The sequence below is a fragment of the Maniola jurtina genome, chromosome Z (genome assembly GCF_905333055.1).
Source record: "Maniola jurtina chromosome Z, ilManJurt1.1, whole genome shotgun sequence".
Lineage (NCBI taxonomy): Eukaryota > Metazoa > Arthropoda > Insecta > Lepidoptera > Nymphalidae > Maniola > Maniola jurtina.
Window position 1 is genome coordinate 8798993 of NC_060058.1, and position 25867 is coordinate 8824859.

General features: G+C 35.5%; 1 protein-coding gene across 4 annotated transcripts in view; it reads right to left on the reverse strand.

Annotated features, from left to right (window-relative positions):
- Positions 1-2455: 2455 nt before the first annotated feature.
- The window catches only part of LOC123880187 (inhibitory POU protein), a 49124-nt gene continuing 25712 nt past the window's right edge, over positions 2456-25867 (reverse strand). Inside the window, exons 2-4 of one of the 4 annotated variants that reach the window (XM_045928170.1) lie at positions 15270-15326; positions 9579-9761; positions 2456-3163 (exon numbers count right to left, since the gene is read on the reverse strand). In XM_045928170.1, coding sequence (XP_045784126.1) covers positions 2456-3163; positions 9579-9761; positions 15270-15326 — 948 coding nt within the window. Of the gene's footprint in view, positions 3179-9578; positions 9762-15269; positions 15327-25867 lie in introns of all 4 variants that reach the window. The other 3 variants (XM_045928169.1, XM_045928171.1, XM_045928172.1) reach the window with 3 other exon arrangements.

Genomic DNA, 25867 nt, shown 5'->3' on the forward strand with positions numbered 1-25867 from the left:
TTACATAGATCGACTAATAATTAGTCGATCTATAATTCGTAGTGTGTAAATGTAGCGTAGTTTATGAAAATAGCTATTGCGTTTGGAAGTTATTTTGAAATTCAGTCTTCATTCAGAACAGCTCGCGTATAAAGGATCACTAATTGTTTTCAACTACATATAATACTAAACAGAAGTTTAAATAAATGCTGGGATATAACGAAGTATGTACTTAGCTGATAAAATTCTTGCAAAATAAATCCTGATAAAATTCTTAAAAAACATGCGCCTCAAAATGGCTGAAGTGCTGCAGCTGTAACAGGAAGTGTTATAAGCAGTATTTAAATTATTATTATTCTAGTACGATTTGATATTTTGTAACTGAGTATATCGAATTAATGTAAGAAGAATTAAAGAAAGAAAGAATTATAAGAATGAAATTAAAACTTTTTTCTGTGAACTTCATAAATAGGTACATAAAATCAAGGGTCTCTGTGTACATTAATTTCACAATTTCTAAAACATGGAATATTTGTGAGGCGCAACTAATTTTGTTCGAAATATCTACAAGTAGGTACCTATTATATATTATATGGTAATTCAATGGTAAAAAGGGTATATTTTTATAGCAAAAACTTTTCTGGTTACTTTAATAGGTTTATACTAGAATGAAAGATATCACTCATATTGCATCGATGTTAATTTTTCAAATTATACTCTTCTCCGAAACTCTCAAATTAACAATAAGTTCAAAGATTTTGCAAGTGAAAATACCTCTGTGGATTTAAAATATATGTAAATCAAGGCACACACCAGTGTGTTCAGCCTAGTTCTAACAAGCATTTTCAGTTTATGGAGATCTATTATACTTAAATAGATACTCGTATTTAATATAATTATGTTTTTATTGGTTTATTACAAATAATTCTTTATAACTGGACTAGAAAATAAAGTAATTAAATATTAATATGAAATGAAATTTATTTCGTAATATATATTGCTTGACGATATTAATAATAATTGTAAAAAATATAAAACAAAAGCATTAACAGATTTATGACTAGATTCAGTGGACTAAAGCTTTCAAAAACTACATGATATTAGTTGTTAAACTCAATAAATTCCTATGAGCAAATTTAAGATTTACAATAATTACCAAATTCTAGATTGCACATTTTTTATCTTATCATTAAACTATATTTACATTTCTTAAACATTATTTCTAACCTTGAAAAAACTTTAAAATTTTGTTTACTCTGCAAATTTTCACTATGGGTAATAAGATACTCTTATAAGGTCTTTAATGCGGGAAAAATTAAATGGAAATAGTAACGTCAATTAAGATTATTATTATAGTTCATTTAAAGTAATCGAATTAACATAAATAAAGCATGACAAGCTAAAGTGTAATGATACAATCAATAAGTAATATTATTTATTTTAAAATTCACCCGCGTTGTACTAATTCCTTTCAATTTAGTAACTATGGTTTACTAAAGTCTAAATATAAATCGAAATGTGACTTTTTACAATGATTTTAAAGACTATTTTGGCTAAATGTCACTAATAAAACTCTTATCTAAATTGTGCCATTGTCGTGAAGTTTGAGAGGCATGTGTGTTTAAACACAAAGAAATTAATTAGGTAATGATTTAATTAAACAATAGTTATATTACATATCATAACTAAAACTTAATTACTATCTACAGTTTATTTATAAAATGGGCACTCTTATGATTACTTTGTACAAGGTTTAAAAATACAACACAGGAACAAAAGTCTTAACAAAATAGTACTAAATACAAACCTTAGATGAATACTACACCAGAATTATTAGGTGTTATGAAACAAAATACGTTTTCCATCTTAACAAACATTTGTTTCATAGTCACAGTCCTCACCTAAGCTAGTCATAGTAAAGGTACAATAATAATATGTTTTTCGATGTATGGTACTTCGACAGGACATCTCATCCAATGTGTCCGATCTGAATCCGCAACACAGCGATGAAGTAACTAACATTAAACACAGAATATTGATAATTTGCAAGGCACATTTTCTTAAAAATCCTGATTTTCAATTTTCATGTACAATTCTATGATCGTAAAACATCAAAACTCGGTGCGTTGGAACTTAAAATTGTCTAAAACTCGTATTAATTTTAATGATATGTATATAATCAAGTATATACCTACCCTGTTTTTTGAAAATATAATATTACGGTAGTTTTTGATTTAAGAAAAACTAGAACACTAGTTATTAAATTGTGATCAATACGAAAATGTAAATTCAAAAACAATACAAATGGATTTGCGTTTGAGATCTTATTATTGCTCACAAAAAGTCATCTTTGGCGGTTGGGCGCCGACGTAGGTGATGTGGTCGTAGCCAGAGCCACGGGCGTGCAGGGTGCGGCTGGGGCCTAGTAGCCGTACCCGGTTCCTGGGTACAGCAGAGCCGCGCCGCCCCCCGCCGGTCAGTGTTGTGCTGCAAACTTCATACGTTTTTGTTTCTGCCTCTGGTTGCAAAACCAAACTCGAACGACGTTCTTTTTTAGGTCTAATTTTTCCGCAATCGCTGCTATTTTTTCCCCAGATGGTCGGGGCTGAACTGCAAAATATGCTTCGAGACTTCTTTTTTCCGGCGCCGCTATAGATGTTCTCTTTCGTTTCTTTTCGCCTGCTGGTAACACACTCGGTGCGTCCGGATCTCGCCTTTTGTTTTTTGCCTGTGCTTCCGCTTCTTCTAACCAAGCTTGTAAAATAGGTTTTAATGCTATCATATTATTATGACTCAAGGTTAAACTTTCAAACCTGCAGATTGTACTTTGTGAGAGGGCTCCCACTCCCGGTAATTTTAGATTCGCCAAGGCTTTTCCGACATCCGCCTGAGTTACACCGAGTTTTATCCGTCGTTGTTTAAATCGCTCGGCAAAAGCTTCTAATTCACGTGGGTCTGTGTCTGTATCAGGGTGCAGTGCAGCAGAGGGGTGCCCTAGATGGGCCGGTGGGGCATGAGTGAGGCCGCCGGCGTGGTGGTGGTGGTTCATGACGTGGTTCATTGCGCCGTAGCCGTGTAGCTGGTGGTGAGGTGGTGCCGCTTCGCCCATGGGTGCTAATGTAGTCATCGATGACGACGTCAGCGGATCAAGCATGTCGAGCCCTTCCATGCCGTGATGGCCCATCTGCGGAAAAAATGGCTTTTGTAATTCATTTTTATCATACTGTCAAATTCACTACTATTAAGAGGATTAATATAGATATAGGGTGACGCGATCTTTATTGTCGTTCGCCGAATTAACTTCTGTATTCATGTTAAATCAGACGTTTTATTGTAAACAAGGAGGGGGTGGCTACAATAGCCAAACTCGGGGACGATATATGGAAATAAACAATCATCTTTGTTCAGATTTGCACTCATTCTTTATGAGTGCAAACACTTGTTTTTTCATTGGAGGGTGCGTCTGTTGTGACGTTGATTGGTTGCGAGTGTTTTACCAATATGCTTACGTTGTTGACCGGCTTTGTAGCGAAAATGAATGTTTGCAGTGCTTAGAAAACTATGCCCATATGTGGGCATTGTAAGTTTTATATTTTTGTAATAACTAAGATGTAAAATAGATTTGTGATATAATTTTGCTGTAGACTATACAAAGATTTATTTCAAGACTAGGCCAACCTTATTTTGGACTAACTGATCAACCCTGGAGTCACTCAGATGATATTTCGGGAAATCTTTTATTGTCTACGATACATGAAGAAAATGTACCTACTTGCGTCATCTAAATTTAATATAACCCAGATATTTGAGCTGTAAGTTAATAATTCAGTTTATTCGTATATTTATATTGATTTTCAGAATAATAAATGTAAAAGAAGCAAAGGTAAAAATAAATACAAAATGACGTTACATTGTGAAAATTAATAAGGCTAAAATTAAAAAGCCAAGTAGAAATTAGAACAATTGAGAATCTTTACAAGGCAATATATCTTAGTGTAGGTAGAAGCAGGCCGTAAGTCTTTTTCCATGGCGCTTCCAAGGGGCGGTAGGTGCAGTGGGTCCCAGTATTACTTCCCCGGGGACCAGTAGATCACAATTATCCGGCACTAGCCCGCGTGTAACACGTAATGTTACATGCTACACGGTTTACAATGCCCTTCTCTACGAAACTTGTCACCAGTTCTTTTATTATAAAAACTACGACAAAATAGATCCCAAAAAAGCATCATATCCTTTATATGTACTTACTTCAATAGTATTACCATAGGGCAAAAGAGATAAAAATTATTTTATAAATTACTAGCTGGTAGCCATGACTTAGTCCGATAAGTATTACTATGAAAAAGATAAAAATTATTTTATAGATTACTAGCTGGTAGCCACGACTTGTCCGATAAGTTTCGAATTTTTGTAAGTCCCGCAGGATCTTTCGATTTTCTGAAATAGAATGTAGTCTATACCTACGCGTCTGTGGAATGCAAGCAACCTTTGTGCTAAGCGGATGATGTCCGTTACATCTTCGACGTGGTTTTAGGTTTTTAAATCCCGTCGGAACTCTTTAATTTGCCAGGATAAAAAGCCTGTGTCCTTTCCAGGGAAGCAAGCTGTCTCGTTCATCAAAATTGGTTAAATAAATGGGCCGTGAAAAGCGAGCAGTCAGACACACACTTTTATAATATTAAGTATGGTTATGGATGGATAAACCAAGGTTTTGAAGGTATAGTTTCAACCTTCATTATTAACGGAAGGTATAGTGTCTGCCTGTCTGTTTTTCACGACTCAACGATCCCGAAAATCCTACACACATTTCCGGGATGCAAACTAATGCAGATATAGTTAGTTCTGCCAGGTGGAATTCGGTTATAATTCCTGCGATAACTTTTAAATTACCCGGGATAAAAAGTAGCCTACATCAACCTACTAATCAAATCTGCACAGTTATTGTGGCGCGAAGGAGTAACAAACATCCAAACTTTCACATTTATGTTTTTTTAGGATTACGACATTTAATAATTGTTTATTGATATAAATTCATAGACTCACCACCAGATAGTATTCGTACAATGCAATTGCAAGTGGATATTAAATAAATTATACCCCGTTAATAGTGATTTGTATCGCACCATTATGATTTGAACAAGTGGCCGAACTTACAGAGGGTGTGCGTTGAGGCCTTGAAAACGGCGGACTTAATATTTATTACTGCGATTGCTAATCATCATTAGAGTGATTAGGCACACAACCGATCCGAGTCCGTGAAAAAATAATATCTCTCCGTCAACCGTGAATACCTCGGATGTGCCTCGGACGGATGGCGTACTTATGTCATATACTGAATACCTTGAATTTGGATCAGAGATCGGATTAGAAAGTCCTACAGTTATTTCTACTTGGTTGGATTTTTACTTGGTTTTTGCTAAGAAAAAAACAAAAACCGGCCAAGGGCGAGTCACACTCGCGCACTGAGGGTTCCGTACTCGGGTATTTTTTCTAACATTTTGCACAATAAATCAAAAACGTGTGATCATAACGTGTCATGGTGGGTAATACATAAAGATAAATAAATATCTGTTTTAGAATGTACAGGTAAAGCCCTTTCATATGATACCCCACTTGGTATTTTACTTTGAAAATTGAAACACATTTTAATTTTTTTTTAATGATCTAACCACAAATTCGCGGTTTTCAGATTTATTCCTGTGTGCTACAAGACCTACCTACCTACCAAATTTCATGATTCCAGGTCAACGGGAAGTACCCTATAGGCGTTAAGTACAGACACGACGGACGGACGGACGGACAGACAGACAGACAAACAGACAGACACACAGAGAGACAGACAGACAGAAAACAAAGTGATCCTATAAGGGTTCCGTTTGTCCTTTTGAGGTACGGATCCTTAAAAATTGTATATTTTTTTTAATTTGGTGTAAATTAGCCAAAAGTTAGCCAAACCTGAATGAAAACTATATCATAATTTGGCATAGGTAGTATACGTTTATGAAATTTATATTAAAGAAATTAAATCGCGCTACCTGTGGCCCAACACACATTGGTACCCTCTATTTTAACGCCAGCAACCAGTATACGTATATGGGCATATGTTTGATGGGACAACGTGCATGCATTATGATTGCTATGATGTGTTCCAACTTGTAATTGGGGTTGTTATGCACTGTTACAGGACGAATATTACGCAAAATATAATTATGAGACACTTGTGTTATTCACAAATAACATAATTACAAGTGTAAATTAAAAATTTATAACACCCCCGACAAGTGAAGGTTACAGTAACTAGAAAACAGCTGATAACTTTCAAACGGCTGAACCGATTTTCTTGGATTATAGCTAAGAACACTCTCGATCAAGCCACCTTTCAAACAAAAAAAACTAAATTAAAAAAGGTTCATCAGTTTAGGAGCTATAACAATAACAGATACGCAGATACACAGATCACAGATACACACGTTAAACTTATAACACCCCTCTTTTTGGTCGGGGGTTAAAAATAACGAAAATTGTAAATAATACTTCGCATTCAATTTAAAATATTTTTTCGAATTCGTATAGTTATTTTATATTATAATAATTTAAAAAGGTTTATCGAAGTGGACGAAGTCACAAGCATAAGCTTTTTGGCGTAGCTTGCATTTCTGAGACGGATATAGACTACTTTTATCGCGGAAAAAGATGAGATTATTAACAAACCTACATCGACGCAGACGAACTTGCGGGCATCATCTAGTATTAAATTTGTTATTTGAAGGTTCAGACCTTCTAAAGTTGACTAGACCCCGTTATCTTGTTTCAAAAAATCCAAGATGGTACGGTACAACTTGCAATCATGTGGTTATTTTAAATTAAAATATTTGAACAAACATTTCGATAAAGTTTTAAAAAGATGTAATATATCACGTAACCACTTCAATAACAACAGATTTTTTGGGTTCCAACAAATTCAATAATAAAGCATCTAATTCTGCCGAGTTTTCGTAAGAAGATCTTTCATGACAATATAATTGATGTTTAAGCATAATTTACGATCTGAACACCATGGCTTATTTCAATTGTAATTTTAAACATTTTATGTCCCTTGCCTGTTGATAAAAGCAGCAAACTACAGATTACTGTGTAAAATATTGTGTCAGGGCTTAAGGGGAATGAGACGGGTCTGGCCGCGAAATCCAAATTTAATTAGATTTTTCGTAATTTTAAACTAATACGACAACGCAGGTTTATAGCATTTTAATTGCGCCAATGGCAGTATCATCCTCAAAGGTGTATATAAAAATCTTTACTTGAAAGGGTCCAGTTAAAAAATTTGCTATGGTATCGACTAATTTGTGAGTAACTCATATCAAGCTCATTATTTTAACTAATTTCTTAAACTGAACACTTTCAAGTAAAGATTTTTATGTAATCCTGAGAAAATGATACTGCCATTATCGGAATTAGAATACCATAAGCCTACTTTGTTGTATTAGTTTATAAATTGCGAAAAACCAAATTAATTTTGAATTTCACGGACAGACCCGTCTCATGCACCTTAAAAGCAACTTTTAAGTACACAGTCGGGTCCCGTCCCCAGTGGTGGCGGTGACAATTGCTCACTAGCAGTAAAAACGTTCATATGTCCTGTATTCCCTTGAGTACACGCATTTTTTTCTATTTCCCCTTTCCTTGTAGTTTACAGTTGGTATTTTTGTTGTGTTTGTTTGTTTACTTAACTGGGAACGGTTACCACCAAGGCAGATAAGGCCAGATCTAGGTAGAAAAACAAAACACAGCAGTAGGTACGTATTATTTTGACACCTCGATTTTTTATTTCAAAAGTAAACTACTAGAACAGCTGTAAAGCTATAACTTCAGAAACCTATTATAGTGGAACCTCTCAAACTCAAGCTTCAATTGCTTGGTACCTACAGTACTTATTAATTTATAACCGAAAATTCCCGAATCCTTACGCCTTAGGAGCATAGTATCTTGCAGCATCAGTATTGAAGATTTATGAATTGAAGATGGATAATGTAGTCTGTGTTTGATACTATAAATATTATTTTACCAGGAGCAGTCCCTGAATCCATGGTTAAGGAGTGATGTATCCTGCATCATCAGAATTGAAGACTTGAGACTTGAAAATTTAATCATAAAGTCGTTGCTTGGTTCCTACAGTATCAATTTAACTTGGAGAGCTTGGAGTCTAATCATGAAGACGTAGCTTGTTTAAAATATTAATTCACTATGAATAGTTCCAGCATATCTTAGGCGGGCAGCTACCTGCATCATGATTATGGAGTTGGATCCAAAAATCTTACGGATTTCATAGAAAACCACTTCCTTTTTGGAAGTCAGCTAAAAATATAACTCACTAAAGCAAAAAGTTTCGTTAATAACGAAATATTGGATACAAACTTTCGAAAAACATACGTAACAAACGTAAACAAACATGATTTTTTAATTCATATATTTAGTTTTTATGTGCCAGGAGCCATCTCGGGCGTCCTCAGAACACCCTACCAAAGTTTCATCACAATCTGATCAGTAGTTTAGCCGCCCATAGGGTACAAACATACAAACATTGTTTATAAAGAAGATTATCCAGCAACAGACGTAAATGTAGTTTTGAGTTCTAACTTCTAAGCAACGGCTTCTGTGTAGTTGAGACATGACGCACTAATTTCTTTCGATCGTTCTAAAATTTTTTCAGCAATCGTCCAATCATACAGTACTAATTTTTTTACAGAGAGTACTGAATCTTAACAATGTACCAACAGTCATTTACCCTTTATTAGATCCGTGATATACGAGGGCTATGTATGAAATCTAGGGGTAGGATCACAATCGGCATTACATCGAACAGTGCTTAAAATTACCTCATTTTTATAGCAGAGCGAGTATATTTCTTACACATTACAGCCTCTATACTACCCCACGCCAGTGTTTTCCCCAAGGACCCAACCCTCGCTCGGCTCGACTACTGACATAGGAAGACTAAAAGATTTTCCAAGGTGTATGGGGCACAGAGAAATGCATTTACTTTTATTATTATTATTTATGCCAAAGCGAAGGCGTGGAGTGTACCAATTTGGCAACAATTTTATGAGTGCGCTTTAGTTTTATCGTTTCTGAATTCGATTCAAATGATTGGAATAGGTTCCCTCCCTGGTTTATATCGCTGAAATATGGTCGAAATTGCACAAGTATTTACATATCTACGATATAGAGATCAATGCCTGCGAGCATGCATTTAAAATTACGTACTTTCGAGTACAGGTCTCCTCTCAGAATGAGAAAGGTTTGGGCCATAGTCTGACAATCCAGATTTCACACACCTTTGAGAAAATTATGGAAAACTCTCAGGCATATAGGTTTCCTCACAATGTGTTTCTTCATCGTTAAATCAAGTGGTATTTCATTGCTTAAAACGCATGTAACTCCGAAAAGTTAGAGATGCGAACATCTGACCTACCGAAAAGAAGGCTAATGACATTCAAACCACTGGTGACTAGACTATCACCGCTCGTGTAATGAAAGTTTGTAAATGTCTCATAATAAATACAATTTATTATGAGCTGACACGAAGAACCCGATAGTACCTGATGCGGCCTGGTGTTGTGAGGAGGTGGTCCGCCGACCCCGTGGTGGTACACCATGTCATGCTTGAGTTGCGGCAGCGGTGGTCCGGGCTGAGGGCCTGACTGGTGTTTGCCTATGTCCACCGCCGCAAGTGCCTCAGCCCTACTCAGCAAGCCGTCGTTTAGCCCGCCGAAGATATCACCCTGATGATGATACAATATACAAGTCAGTTCAATACGGTATAGTACAATATTATGTCATGGTTATGAAACGGAAAGACGGTTATATTAAATAATAATACGCTGGACTTGCGAATGTAGACCTGTTTTTGAGGCTACATGATTTTCGCCATTTTGGCGCTGTTAACGGCCAAATGTGTCATGTGAGCGTACTTAGAACTAAATGTTAGTGACCAGACATCTGTTACAGGTACCATTCGATACTGACTGAATTCCCGTTAATGCTCAGTGGGGCGCTTCGAATCAGCATAAAAAATAACTTTCATTTTGTCTAGCACACCTCTTCTAGCATACCTACTTGTATCATTCCTTTTCGGTACCGCACGCAGGGCATTATACGTTTTTGGGAATTAATTTTTTATCGAAATTACTCCATAATTCTGCCTGAACCGATTTTAAAGATTCATTTTATAAAAAGTTGCTATCAGCTATCTTAGGAATAGTTTCGGAAATGAAGGATGGAAGTCTTCAATGAAATAATATAATATAGAATCACATTATTTATTGAATATGAAAACCAATTCGGACAGAAGCAATGGCTTGTCAAATTAATATTTTTAATAAATTTTTATTAGCTTTCAATAGCAAAACTATTAGTAATGAAATAATTAAATATATAAAATTCTAATTTGATGTGTTAAAATCTACTCTAAAAAACTTTCTTTATAAAATAATAACAGGTTTGAATTCTACATTTAGAACAAAGTTATCTTCACATCTCTACTTAAATAAAAACTAGTTTTTAGGTATGGTACACGTGCTAAAAGTATAATGCAAAACTTATAAAGGTCAAAGCTAATAAAGTCAGATTAAAATAGAGATTAAGCAAAATTAAGTAACGTTGAAGCAGCTAGTTCAGAAGGGCAACACTAATTCGCAAGACGTAATACGTTGGTCGCATGAAATAGTCATGGAGGCTCAACCGACGGCCCACGGACAGGGGTTTTTCCCGGATTACTTTAAATTATTTATGAGTGACTCTGACCTCGTGTTACTTGGTAACTCGTTACTCGGATCCACGCCTTCTTCTCGGTTACTCCCGACAGATGCTTGGCGCGCGAACCGACTCTCAAATAGGCATTTTATAGAGCCAGGGAACACTTTTAAAGTGATAGTTTCTCTTTTCGATTTACCGGTGTTACACACGTTTTCAGGTTTTATCTCCACGTCCCCTTTTTAAGACGGAGTTTGCATTCAAATTGTCGATTTAGGTTAGACTGGTTTTGTTGTACGATGTTAAAATTCCAAGTAAGGTACCTATAGAGGAAAAGTCGAAAAAGCTAGTTTATATTCAATATTATTTTATATTCTGTAAGTATGTAAACTTTGTTTTATATTATTAATATATTTATGATTTTTTAAACACAGATTCTTTTCTGTGGGTATTGAATTAAATTACAAGCGTAGGAAGAAAGGTATCATCTTTCTGCTTGTATAGCATTTACCTACTTAGCTTAGCGCTTTCTCTAACATTTTTAATATATATTCTCGTGGTTCCATAAATAGAGCTTCTTTTTATATGATATAATAATTGTAGGTACGTAACTCATAAAACTAAGTATTAGATTATTTAAAGATCATAAATTTAGTTAAAATCTGAGGCATGCCTATTTTGTGCGACAATTAATTATTTTGTGCGACAAAACTGTCTCGTCTATTTGAACTCAGTGGACTGTACAGCGACTGCTTGCTGTCGTTTTGATACAGTTATATCAACTACATATAAACTACAATTTTTGCGGTCGGCTAGCAGTCCGAATGCGGCCTGTCCGTCTAGATCCCTAATTTTTTACTGCAGAATTAATATTAGTTTCAGAAACAATTATTAAATCCACAGAAATATATCACTGGTAAAAATCAAACTACGGTACGTAATCAACCGTGGGAACTACAGTTTGTCCTTGCGCCCTTCCCAAAAGCATTAGCGTCGTGTTACAGAAGTGATTCTGTATAGACCCGTCTAATTGCAATTGCTAAACAAACTGACCCCAGTGCTGTGAGATATGTTATAATTTGTTTTGAAGTGCCCAGGGAGAGGCCGCCTCTGAAACTGTCTAAAATTTGAATATATTTACTAGAGCCACTACAGCGATAAAATCCATGCACTGCCATTCACTACGGCAACAATTTTCGATTTTACCTGATTTAGATCATTTTAGCGTGCTTATGTATATTTATTTTTGCACATTAAGCCTGTGTAAAATACAAGTTGATAGTTGCACTAAAAAAATTGAGAATTATCACAATGATGACAAAATTAAGCTGTACCTACGCGTAGAAGCAAAATATGAAGTAAGTATTGGTATATGTGGGCGTGTTTGCTTTATAAAATTATTTTAACACGTCGACTGCGTTATCGGTCAATTTTGACTTGTACCTACGTCATTTACAGCTGGTGCGGGGGTCCTTTTACGTCCGGTGAGTCCACCGGACACGACTTCGGCTCCGCGCTTAATGGCGAACCCAACGCGGTCGCGCAGAGACCAACCACAGTCTGACAACAACTACGCGCGCGGTGGCGCAATTGCCGCCCGCAGCGCGGAGAGAAAACGGATGTACAAAAAGCCCACTATGACTAGGGCCATAAGCCAAGATGGCGGGCCCTAGCCGGTGAAATCTCGGTTAAAAAATCTCCATCAGGTTACAAAGTTGCCCTGCGCCTCACCCGGGTAAGGAGGCCATGCCTCGAGGCCCGTACCCCCGCTTGGCCTTTGGTCAACCGGAGAAGACTGCCGTCGTCATATTGTTTTGGCGTCAACGCAAGAATTATTGTCCTAATAGAATTTATAAGTTGATAGCTACGACCTTCTCCTGTTTTTTTTTTTCGATATTATTTAAAAATCTTATTATTCTTAAAATATTCATTTTGTTATTTAACTAGGAAATTATTTAATTACGAAATATAGAAAATATTAATTGACTCCTTTTCGATTTTCGACCAATCACGTGGGCCGGCCACGCCAGAGGACGTGTTTCGGTGGCAAAAGCAAATTTTTAAAAGAAGAGTAAAAGACGAGACATGTTTTTGAATACTCACCTAATTTTATTATTATTTTATTATATTTAAGATAGAAGGCTAAAGTGTAAATAATAATTATCATTGTGTCTCGAATAAATGTTACGAGCTACGCATTTCAATAATGGCTTAATATTCTGGGATTGTCGCCGACATACACATTCACGCAACAGCATATTTAATTAAAAAAACACGCGAATAAGTACCTTCCTTATACCTACCAACTCAGAACGTCCGTTAATTGTTCTACCCATTAACAGAGCTCGCATAACGCACAAAGTGACTGCCGAATTTACCACTCAAGCGTGTAGTAGACATAAACTAGCAACAAAGGCACATCCCAGCAATCCCTAAAGCACTGAAATAATCCATTACTATTATTACTCATCAACGTTCTCATTTTAGGGTTAACTGGCGACATCTCCTGATCCCCAGATACATCTGTGCCACGTAATGTAAGTATCGAGTGTCATAGAGAACTAAAAGCCCCCTCGGTTTTGCGATTATATAGGAGGCGCTCACGTGCATGTGAAGTGGGTGTAATTGAATTAAAATATTTGTTATTCATTTGATTGTTACCTATCATGTGAGACAAATGTTTCATCTAGCAAGTGTACTTAAAATAACTATAGAAAAACTGTATTTTTTGACCCCCGACCCAAAAAGAGGGGTGTTATAAGTTTGACGTGTGTATCTGTGTATCTGTCTGTGGCATCGTAGCTCCTAAACTAATGAACCGATTTTAATTTAGTTTTTTTTTTGTTTGAAAAGTGGCTTGATCGAGAGTGTTTTTAGCTATAATGCAAGAAAATCGGTTCAGCCGTTTGAAAGTTATCAGCTCTTTTCTAGTTACTGTAACCTTCACTTGTCGGGGTGTTATAAATTTTTAATTTACACTTGTCTTCAGAACTTTTTGAATGTTCAAAAAACGTAACGACACTTAAAATGTTCTACAATCAGGACTGAAATCCTCGTTATGTTCTGAATATTTATTTATGTTTATCTTATATTATTTTTTTAAAACAATACGGTTATTGCATTCTCATTTGTAAAATATGTCAAAGATTTATCGGGAAAATAACATCCGTATCGTGAATCGGCTTTCAATTATCCATTGATTACATATTAATAGACTTAATACAATTATTATTCGTTGAATTTGGGATCACTTTTGGAACCGGGCTGACATATCACGATATTGGCGAGCTGATGGCATTTACTTTTTTACGGCAACGGCTTTTTAACCGCCGAACAAAATGTCAGCTCAAGGTATTATGGAATGACTCTGCTTTAACAGAGTGATAGAAAATTCTAAATTAGTTGTCCACTAAATTAATTTCACTTTATATTTTATTAAGTTCGGAAAGCTTCTAAAAATTATCTTCTCTGTCAAAACTCTTTATTAGTGCTTGAAGACTAAAGTGTTGCTAGTTTTTTTTCTTGATCGTAAAGTGTTGTCAACAGTGACTGTCAACTATTTTTAAAATGCAGAATTCTTCAAGTTCATCTCTTGTCATATAAGCTAAGTTTTTCTTTCATGTTTTGAGGAAATTAATTTCATCGGTTTTGTAGATGCAGGAGTTTCTTGGTTCACTCGTTTTCATCTCAGTAACACTTTGAGCAGCCACTTCTGCTTGCATTGTCTCTTTTTGTTATCAGCTATTTCAGAAAGTTATTCTTCTTGAATTCTACAATAATCTCTTCTTTAAGTGTAACCTCACTGTCTAGTTCAAGTTTTCTGTCAATTTTATTTTTACCATCCTCAGAACTTGATTCATCATCAATCAGTATAATATCATCATTATCATGTTGTTTATACTCGTTCACTCTTTGTCAAATAGAAGCAGGCATTTGCTTTTGAGGTGCTTCTTTAGATAGATCTTCCTTCTCATCTGACAAAATGTCTTATGTGTTGGACAGTTTAGATATGAGTGTAAGCTTTTTTCCCTTCAGCCGTTTCTGAACTGCCAAGTATTTCAGTTCGAGCTGCTCTTCTTCTCGTACGTGTAATGAAATATGTGCTCGTCCAAAAATGCCCATCACATCTCGGGCCTTAATCTTAGTTCTGTTTATTATATATTCTATATATTCTCTAGGTATATGGATGTATGGTTATGAAAACGAATACCTACATATATCAATTACTCCTATTAGCATATAGCATTGAAATTTAAAAATACCTACATTTCGTTACATATAAGAAAAAGAACATTTGATAAGTTACAATGGTGTAAAATATAAATAAGGAAACATGCTTTCTAAGTAATTAAAATAAACCATGAGAAAGGCAAAAAATCGCATAGCAGCTTCAAAACTAACAATCAGTAATATGGATTATCTTTGGCCAAAGATAGGAGCCTACTATTAAATTCGCAAGGCAGAATTAACCAACGTACTCATATCATGAGGGGTTACTACGTATATTAATATCAGATCTCTTTCGTGCAGCCACTTACGTTGTGCCTTGGTGACCACGAGTTGCACATCAATGATGCATCCTCCAGTATTCGGCTCTGCGAAAAAAAATCTTGGCTTGCTTAGATATTTATATTTTTTCATGCAATGTTAGATATAGTAGGTACTAACTACGCCATTATTATAGACACATGCAATTTGCAAACTATAGACGAAAGTTGCGTCAGAAAATTATGAGTAAGTAACTATTGTAGATATAAACGACATTATATATTTAAAATATGAGAACCAAACAACGTTTGTACGGAGCGTACAACGGAGAGGCCGCCGGTAAACCAACATATTATTCTAGCAACAGAATTTCTTATTCTGTTACTGATATGTTGGTTTAACGGCATAAAAAATTCTATTTGATTAATTGGTCGGTGAGTGCTCTTGCGCCAAGAAACACGCCTACAGAGATTAATGAAGTTTTAATCTATTGTTCGATCCTAAGCATTATTTCATATTTCTGTTTTAACTATTCCTGTATTAACGATTCGTGTGTTTTCTTCCATCAGTATACCTATTTCTCAATATTGAACCAGGCCGCCATCTTAATTTTGTTATATACGAAGTGATTTGCCTCCTCGTTTCTGATTCGAATCGCTAGGATACGGAATGCCCTTCCGGCACCAATTTTCCCTTCCACTTTCAATATAGATACCTTCAAGTCAAAAGTGAATAGACACCTTGGCAAGCGTGCACCATCTTAGGCTACATTATCACTTGCCAGCAAGCAAGCCAGCCCAGCGCTAGTCTAAATCTATACTAATAAATAAAATTGGAGTGTCTGTCTGTAATTTCGAAATAACTACCACATATTAAGGTCATATGGTTATTTGAACGATACCATAACTGAATCACACGTTTTTAAAATTTTTGTCTGTCTGTCTGTCTGTCTGTTTGAAAAGGCTAATCTTCGGAACGGCTGAACCGATTTTAACGGGATTTTCACATACAAGTAGAGGATTGACCAGGGTGTAACATAGGCTACTTTTTTAACCGACTTTCAAGGAGGGAGTTGTGTTTTTCTACCTATGTACACCAAAATCTCCGAGATTTCTGAACCGATTTGCGTCATTTCTTTTTAATCGATAGAGGAACTCTGCGACATTGTTTCATAAAAAATTTGCATTCCAACTCCTCAATCCTGATGCTGCAGGGGATCTGACCAATCCACGCGGGCGAAGCTGCGGGCATCAGCTAGTATTAAAATAATATACCTATTTACCAACGAGCAATTATTTCTCAAAATCGAATATTTCCCAAACGAGTTATTAGCTAACTGATGAAAAAAGTCTGCTAAGTCGATGCCTCTTCTGTAGTAAAATAATGATGTAAGTTCCTAATTTCCTACAAACAATTAGATGTCGTAACAAACTTCACTGCCCCTACATGTATACAGAAGTATTAAAACAGGGAAGTCAACCGTTTACGCTACTCTTTATGATTCATAACTTTTATATGTATTAAAGTGAAATTATCCTTTAAAAGATAATTTATTTATCCTTTGCCATAAATTCTGTATGACTTGGTTTGTATGATATCAATACCTTACATTTATGTAAAATAATAATTTTTCTAACGAATACATGAAAAATTTGGAAATATTAGCTCAACCAGAAACATACAAGATTCTACCTCTCGTACGTAGGTACATGAATATTATCTCAGCTATATTTTATACAGTTATGAAGTGTTTTCTGTTTGAGGATTTATTATTTTTGAACATTTCCTATTTTCGAAAAAAAAAAGTTAACAACGGTAAACATCATTTACAAATAAGGTCTCCTCTCTCTGTCACTAACTCTACACGATATTGCAAACTGCGAATTGCCGTTTTAATAACAAATACTAATAATTACAAAATGGCCGCCATGAAAATTGAAAAAAATTAAAAGAATAAAAAAAGTTATTTCTTGTATGTCATGACATATGAGCCATAGTGATTTAGCGACCGTTTGATAGCTAATATCTTGCTAACAATATATGCCCCTGTCAAGAATCGAATCACGGGCCTCTCACCCAGAATGTGTAGTCTTCTAACTGGGAGATGGGCTTTCACCACTGCGCCATTGAGGAAATTTTCAATTCACGTTCAAACATCTTTTCAAGGTAGGTCATACAAGGAACAAAGCTAGGATCGCAATCACGATGGAAGTTGCTTGAAGAATACCTAATATTTGAAAAGTATTATTTTCTTTTAAGTGAACCATTATCGTAAACGTCAGAAGCAATTTGTTGCAATTTGCGTAGTCATAAGACTTAAAATCACAAAGGTTTAAAATAAATTACTATAATCACAACTTCACTAAGCAAATGATCATTAATAAATAAATGTTATTTGTTTTAACGGCAAATCATACGATGCAGGATGCCCGGTATTACATCACGATTCATAGCAGGGTTGTAGGGAAGGACAAATGTTATCAAATGACCCCTTAATACCTTTGGATGAAAATGGGTCGTTTTTAGGGTTCGGTACCTCAAAAGGAAAAACGGAACCCTTATAGGATCACTTTTTTGTCTGTCTGTCTGTCTGTCCGTTCGTCGTGTCTGTCAAGAAACCTATAGGGTATTTCCCGTTGACCTAGAATCATGAAATTTGGCAGGTAGGTAGGTCTTATAGCACAAGTAATGGAATTAATCCGAAACCGTGAATTTGTGGTTACATCACAGAAAAATAATTAAAATGTGTTTCAATTTTCAAAGTAAGACAACTATACCAAGTGGGGTATCATAATTATGAAAGAGCTGTACGTTTTTAGAAAAAATGACTTGAATTTCTTGCGTGAAGGTTTATGGTAGTAGGTATAATATCATCAACGTGAATAGGTAACGCGCGAGTCGCATGCAACGTATGCCGGGCTTCAACTCGACTATTACCAGGGTGAACCATCATCACACACCCACTATACTTACGTATATAATAATTAGTTATATTTACTGTTATGAAACTTTGCTCTTGAAAAAAGCTTTTTTGCAATGAAATAGTCTGATCATTTAAAGAAACAGAAGTCTGTGCAATTTAATGAATTTTCACCTAAGTAGGTACCTATTATGTATGTAGGTACCTATAAGAGCGACTGCTGCTCTACTGTTTTTAGCTTAGGTAGGCATGGTACATAGATATACCTATGTTTCTAACTAATTAACAGGTCAAAACATGAAAGCGTCAATATTCAAATTCACAGCCAAAAAATGTGGAAATATGAAAGGGTCCAGAGTTGACTGTGACATCTTCCGCGCGATTCCGTGCCTAGTCGCATAAATAATTAATTCGTAGCCCTTTGCCGTGCCTGTTAAATGGCGTGACTAAATAAGGGAGGGTCGACCCATTCTACCTACGCCCCCACCCTGAAAACTTTTAATACTGAACGTTTGTTTGGGATAATTTTGAGTGGTAGCGCCAACCGTGTATCCATTAAACTATTGTTAGATAAGGCATTCGCAAATATTTACTAACTAGATGATGTCCGCGACTTCGTCCGCGTAGATTTAGGTTTTTAAAGATCCCTGGGGACTGTTTGATTTTCCGGGATAAACAGTTGCCTATGTCCATTACAGGGACGCAAGCTACCTCGGTAGCAAATTTCATACAAATCGGTTAAGCGGATAGGTCTTTAGGAATCCTGTGGGAACTCTTTGATTTTCCGGGATATAAAGTAGCCTATGCCCGTTCCCGGGATATAAGCTAACTCAGTACGAAATTTCATCAGAATCGGTCAAACCATTGGGCCGGGAAAAGGTAGCAGACAGACAGAAAGGCAGACAGACAGACGGACAAATAGACACACTTTCGCATTTATAATATTAAGTATTAGTACCTGGTTTTACTTAGTCCCAATTTAGGTATGTGCCTCATATCGGTTTGTCTGGAATGACATAATTAACTGCGTAAATTAGCCGTCTCTAACCTTCCTATTAAATCGAAGTGAAAATTTAAAACAATGAAATAACTATGAATATGGATATACTAAGTACCTATACACGTCGAACTGCACATTTTTCTTACCTACCCACTAGATTATGTAAATTACTTATACTTATAACCAATTTGTCACTATTCTGGTTTTAACAGCTTTATTATATGTAGGTATAACTACAATAATAAGTTAACGCAGTGACCGGTAAACCCGACTGTGGTTATTGTGGCACTGAATGTAACAAAAATGTCCTGTATATTTAATAAGTTTAATAAATAAAATAAAATAAATATAGAACTATGAAATAAGTATGAATATGCAAATTTCATAATTTTAAAATTAAAGCTATGAACATTTAGTTTTTTTTAACATTAACATGTCGGTGACATAACCTTGAAGTTTATACCCAGCCTAAATCACCCAACGAAGTTTAAAGAAGTTTTCACTTCTAAAGGCATTCCGAACCAGTGGTAGATGTTATGTCGATTCAAAAGTACCTACTTGTAAAAGTCTAATTGAATCAAAATATTTTGAATTGAATTGGATTGAAAAACTTGTCAAGTGCGTGTCAGGAGGCTACCTATATACGTAGCCATGCTTTGGTGGTGATTAGGTGGTGATATGAGGTGCCTTTGATGGTGATTACTTATTGCTTAAATATCTTGTCCTAGAAGTATGTTTGTTTGTTCTTCAATCACGTAATTTTTTGTATGGATAAGATTAAAAACTTAGAAAGTAAAGCTACTTTTTATTCCGAGAAATCAGAGAGCTCCCACGAGATTTTTAAAATTCTAAATCCCCGCTGATAAAGTTGTGAGCATCGTCTAACTCTACTTACTTAGTAAATAATATAACCAATCGCCTGACAATTTCAAAATCTATTGGATTTATTGCTGTTTCGATGTAAAAATAGATTTCTAGATTGTAAATTACAACAACAACTCATATACCTAATAGCATAATAATACGTCCATACAACGAATGATACGATAGAGCCGTGATAGCCGTCTCCTATTTGGAAGGTCGGGGGTTCGATCCCGGGCACACACCTCTAACTTTTCTGAGTTAAATATGTGCGTTTTAAGCAATTAAAAATCACGTGCTTTAACGGTGAAGGAAAATTTTCTGAGGGAACCGGCATGCCTGAGAACTCTCCACAATGTTCTCAAAAGTGTGTGAAGTCTGCCAATCCGCACTTGGCCAGCTTGGCAGACTAAGTATGGCCTAAGCTCTTCTCGTTCGGAGAGGAGACCCATTCTCAGTAGTGGACCGGTGATTGATCATAATAATGAATAATCATACGAATGATATAATGATACTTTAATAGTAACATATTTTTAATACAAATAAGTAAGTAAAAGAGTTCGCGTTGAGTCATTCACGACGGCTTTTCATTATACCTAATTATTCGTTAGTGTGGCTGACAATTTAATTCATATGTCGGTACTGTTCAGCACTGCAGCACCTGAACCGTTTCACACGAAGTAGAAAGTTTTAGCTATAAAAATTATAGCCGTGAAAGCTCTCCAGCACATTCACACAATTACAGCGGCATAATCGTGTATAAAGCGCCTAAGTACTGCCAAGTAATCTTACCTAAATCATAAGAGAATGAGCCTTAAATTTGCCGTAGAGTTTTAAGCTTTGATAGAAGGAGAAGGAAATACGGAATAATGGGGGGCGAACGGGACAACTAGCCGGAGATTATGATAATGACGATAAAAATACCCAATGAGGGTGGCGGTACTTAGAAGCAATTTAAAGATATTGTATTTAATGTTCGGAGAGGAGTTGTTTAGGGGCGTCGTTGGGGCTTAGAGGGATTGGAGGGGGTTTGCAAAAGACTCGGATGCGAGCTGGATTTGTGAATTGATAATTACGGTGCACTCAATCGGTGCTTTTTATGTCGGAGCTAAATGGATCTTTAAAATTTGCGAGAGTCGTTATATACCTTTTATGGATGCACTTTTGAATGATGTACACTTTTTATGTACCTACTATTCTTTTTTCTTTTATTCATTTACTTTCTTCTGCTTGAAGAATGAGGCGATTTTTATGTGTTAGAGGCTAAATATTTTCATTGTTAAAAAATCTGGCTATCATAAAATTATTAAGGTCTACAGTTTTTATTGAATAAATAAACCTACGGTTTAATGATTCCCGATCCCAAGTATTTAGATCCTTAATATTGATTAAGTGTGACCTAATATTATGTGGAATTGAATTTTAATCTAAGTAATGTAGCAAACTTAAAAATATAGTCCAGATCAGAAGCCTATCAAGCCATTTTTATATACTAGCGATCCACGCTTCGTACGGATAGCTTATTATATATTTTCGAAGGGATCTCTAATTTTTTGAAATTAAATAGATAGGTATGTCTCATCATATAGCCTATGTCACTTAGGAATAATGTAGCTTTCTACTGGTGAAAGAATTTTCATAATCGGTTACTTAAGAGTTTCAGAGATTACCTACCCTATACAAACAAACTTACAAACTCTACCGCTTCATAATATTAGTATAGATCGTGAAAGCTTACTTATGATTGAACTTAAATGGTCAGATTAAATATAAAATCATGTTGATCCCTGTAGTAGGTACTTTCAGGTTATTCTAACGTAAGTAAGGAATTTCATTAAGTACCTATCTAAATATAATATTTTATCAACTCACCAACAGCCAGCTCAAACCCTTAGACCTAGTAAACCAAAATTTTGCACAGAGGTTCCCTTTATAATGTAGACAAGGAACGAGGCCCTATTTTTGGTAATTCCATGGGATATGGATCCATGAAAAGTCCATGAAATTTTGCAAACATATTCTAGAAACTAATATCTATGCCTGTGGTTTTCCAGATTTCTGTTAAAATATTCGGTTTCAAAGTTACGTGGTCTTAAAAATTCTCATACAAATCTTTGAGCCCCTGTAATTTTAAAACTACTTACATATTTTTAGAAAAATCTAAAACACCACAGGCACCATTAGTTTCTTGAATATTATGTCTGCAAAATTTCATGGACTTTGGTTGCTTGATATTCAAATGAAATTGGAACGACGATTGTATGGTGTAAGTGACGGAGAGAGCCCTGTTAATAATAATAAATGATTATTATTATTTAAAGTCTTTTTATTTAATATTTTGAGATACGTTAAATTAGGAATGGTAGGTAAAAGTCAAAATATAGGTATTACCTAAGTACTTACTTGGTAAAAAATCTAAGTCTAATGACTTGCATAAAGTTAAATCTAGAACTAGTATTCAAAGGAAATAATTACAAGACAAGTGTTAGAGCGTCCGCGTCGTCGGCGTAAATATACAGGTTGGCTGTTTTCTGCATTTAATGTTCAAATTGCTCTTTTGTGCTGATCGCATACCTACTACGAAATGAACAACAAGAAAAACTACAAGCATCGCATTTTGCAATACCTAAGTACCTACCTATTCATTGCCAGTAATACACCAGCACAAATCAGTCAATCAGGAAATCAGCATTAGAGTCATCGCAAACAGACGGAGTGGACTAGGTTGAGTTTTTTGGCAACTTCCTAGACTCAGTTTTGAGTAATTTTACATACCATTAAAATTAGTATAAGTGCTACGCCAAAACGCGATAGAAGCACACCGCGTTTGAGTTTTGTTATTCAAAGCAAATACTCAATGCTTTCCCCACGCATGCTGGTGCACCTTAATGAAAGAATTTTCAAAAGAAAAATAAAACCGTCTTCAAAAACCACAAACACTAAAAAGTAAAAAATGATTTTTGTTTCTACACGTGTAATGTATGTATGAAGTCGAGCGAGCATAATAAAACAAAATTAAAAATCCAAGTGTGAAGCTCGCCCGACTTCATACCTAGGTAAATTACACGTGTAGTTAAACAAAAATTATTTTTTACTTTTTAGTGTTTGTGGTTTTTGAAGCCAGTTATGTTTTTCTTTTGAATTTTTTTTATTTCACGATATTTAGCGATATTTAGTGGCCCATGCCCAGTTAAAACGCTACTGTTTACTAAGCTATTACACTGATCGCGAGCAATTTACTGTTGTCCATTGAGGAGTTCTGTTCTCCATCTCCGAAGATATTTATCAGATCTTCACGAAATTTATATGGGACCACCTGCAAATTATATCTTTTCAAACAAAACAAAATTTCCAAATCGGTCCAGGCATCTTAGGGTAATCAGGGAACATGCATATAAAAAAGATTCTGATGAATTGAGAACCTCCTCCTTTTTTTGAAAATCGGTTAAAAATCAGGTCGTCGCTTTCGATGTGGCTCATTCGTACTGTCGATATCACTATAATTTTCAAAACTAAAGAATGCGTTTCATGTCACATTTGCGGCCCTAGCGGCCCGGCATTTTGCGGCTGCTAGTGAAATGTACGATCAACTAACCTATACAGTAGGCAAACAAACTGTGGAGTGTGAATGTTGAAGTAAATGTAAGTAAAACTCATGAGTTATGCATTTGTATACCTACAGGACTTCATTAAACTTGCTGTTCTTAACATTGTATATTTTTTTATTGAAGTATCTTTAGGTGTTTCATAGTTATGTAATCTAGAAACAAACTAGATAGAAGTGGTATAATGTTTTAAGCTGATTTCTAAATCCATGGTTTTTATTTATTTTTCTTTTTTTTGTTAGGTGGGACGGGTACCTACGATCTATTTTTACCCGACTACGGCAAAGCCAAAAGGGAGGGTTGATTTTAGCAGTCTATGTATGGTAGGTATATATTATGTATGTTTTGTATTTATGTGTGTTTTGTATTTATGTGTGTTCTACCGTAACGCCTAAACTACTGAGCCGATTTTGATGAATGAGGTGTCAATCGAGTGATATATCCTACATTTTATACCTTTTTACCTGTACCTACAAGCGCGTTTCGCCAAGTTTTATTTGCGAGCGATTTGTTTATTTTTGAAAAAAATACAGATCTAAGCTAATTCTTAGTTCTAATAAATATGGATATACCAATATGCTAATGGCTCTTGGAAAATATTCTCCTCATGGTTTGGATGAAATTTTGTACTTAGATCATGTTTTACTTTCTATGTTTATCTGGATAGGTGTCATCCGTGAGTTCCTACGGGAAACCAGTGATCAATTATTAAACATTTCTCAAAAATGGCTCTAACCATTGGGATGAAATTTTGCATTTAAATAATGTTTAACTACGTCTTATCAGGTGGAACTTTCAGGATAGGTTATGTTCCTGTGGCAATTCAGGAATAAACGAATGGTTTGTCTAAAACGACTTTGACCATTTGAATGTGTATCTGTTTACTTGGACGATGTCATGTAGCGAATACCAATACTTAATCTATGCATGGTTAAGTACATGGTATTAATACATGGTTCCTTGGGAACGACTAGGCTATAACAATTTGGATGAAATTTTGTATTCAGATAGTTTTATTTTCCCACTTTATCTAGATAAATATCATGCCGATTTCGAGTAGGGATTCAAGGATAAATTATTAATCAAATTGAGAGACACCGAACTAAGCTCGGTGTCGTGCCATTATTAGAGGTAGATACTTACCTACTTAGGTAGGTTTGACAACCTCCCGAGCGCGACAGGCTTCCTTTCCTAATTTCCTATAGATAACGTTAACATTGATTCACTCCAGGGCTCTTACAAAAGGAAAGTAATCGGTTAATTTTCCCCTATGTTTTAACCCCCGACCCAAAAAGAGGGGTGTTATAAGCTTGACGTGTGTATCTATGTATCTGTCTGTGGCATCGTAGCTCCTAAACTAATGAACTGATTTTAATTTAGTTTTTTTTGTTTGAAAGGTGGTTTGATAGAAAGTGTTCTTAGCTATAACCCAAGAAAATCAGTTTAGCCGTTTGAAAGTTATCAGCTCTTTTCTAGTTAGTATTACTGTAACCTTCACTTGTCGGGGGTGTTATAAATTTTTAATTTACATCACACTAATATTATAAAGGCGAAAGTTTGTATGTGTGTGTGTGTGTGTGTGTGTGTGTGTGTGTATGTTTGTTACTCCTTCACGCAAAAACTACTGGACGGATTTGGCTAAAATTTAGAATGGAGATAGATAATATCCTGGATTAGCAAATAGGCTACTTTTTATCTCGGAAAATCAAAGAGTTCCCACAGGATTTCGAAAAACCTAAATCCACGCGGGCGAAGTCGCGGGCATCAGCTAGTTTGTTATATAATTACTTTCGTGGTCATTTGCGTTAATTTATTAATATTCTAATAAACACACATATTTTGGCTATCGACCAGTTTTTTAATCTCTCAAACGCTAGGTACTTATTACTTTTACTAGGTATTAACTTAATATATTGTAAGTATAACTTACGTAACGTTGCAAGTTGTTTTGTTTGGCTCCATACCTACTTAGTGAAATCATTATCTCAACCTATCTTCAGGCCTCTACTGAGTCTCATTTCCGAATGAGAACGCTTTTAGGGCATAGTCCACCACGCTAGCCAAGTGTGAATTAGCAGACTTCACACACCACTGAGACAATTATGGAAAACTCTCTGGCTGTAACTTTTCTCACGATGTTATCCTTCACCATTAAAGCAATTTGATTGCTTAAAACGCACAGATCTCTAAAAAATTAAGGATGCGTACATATTGAACCACGGACACCCGAAATAAAAGGCCGGTGTTTTTACCATTAGGCTA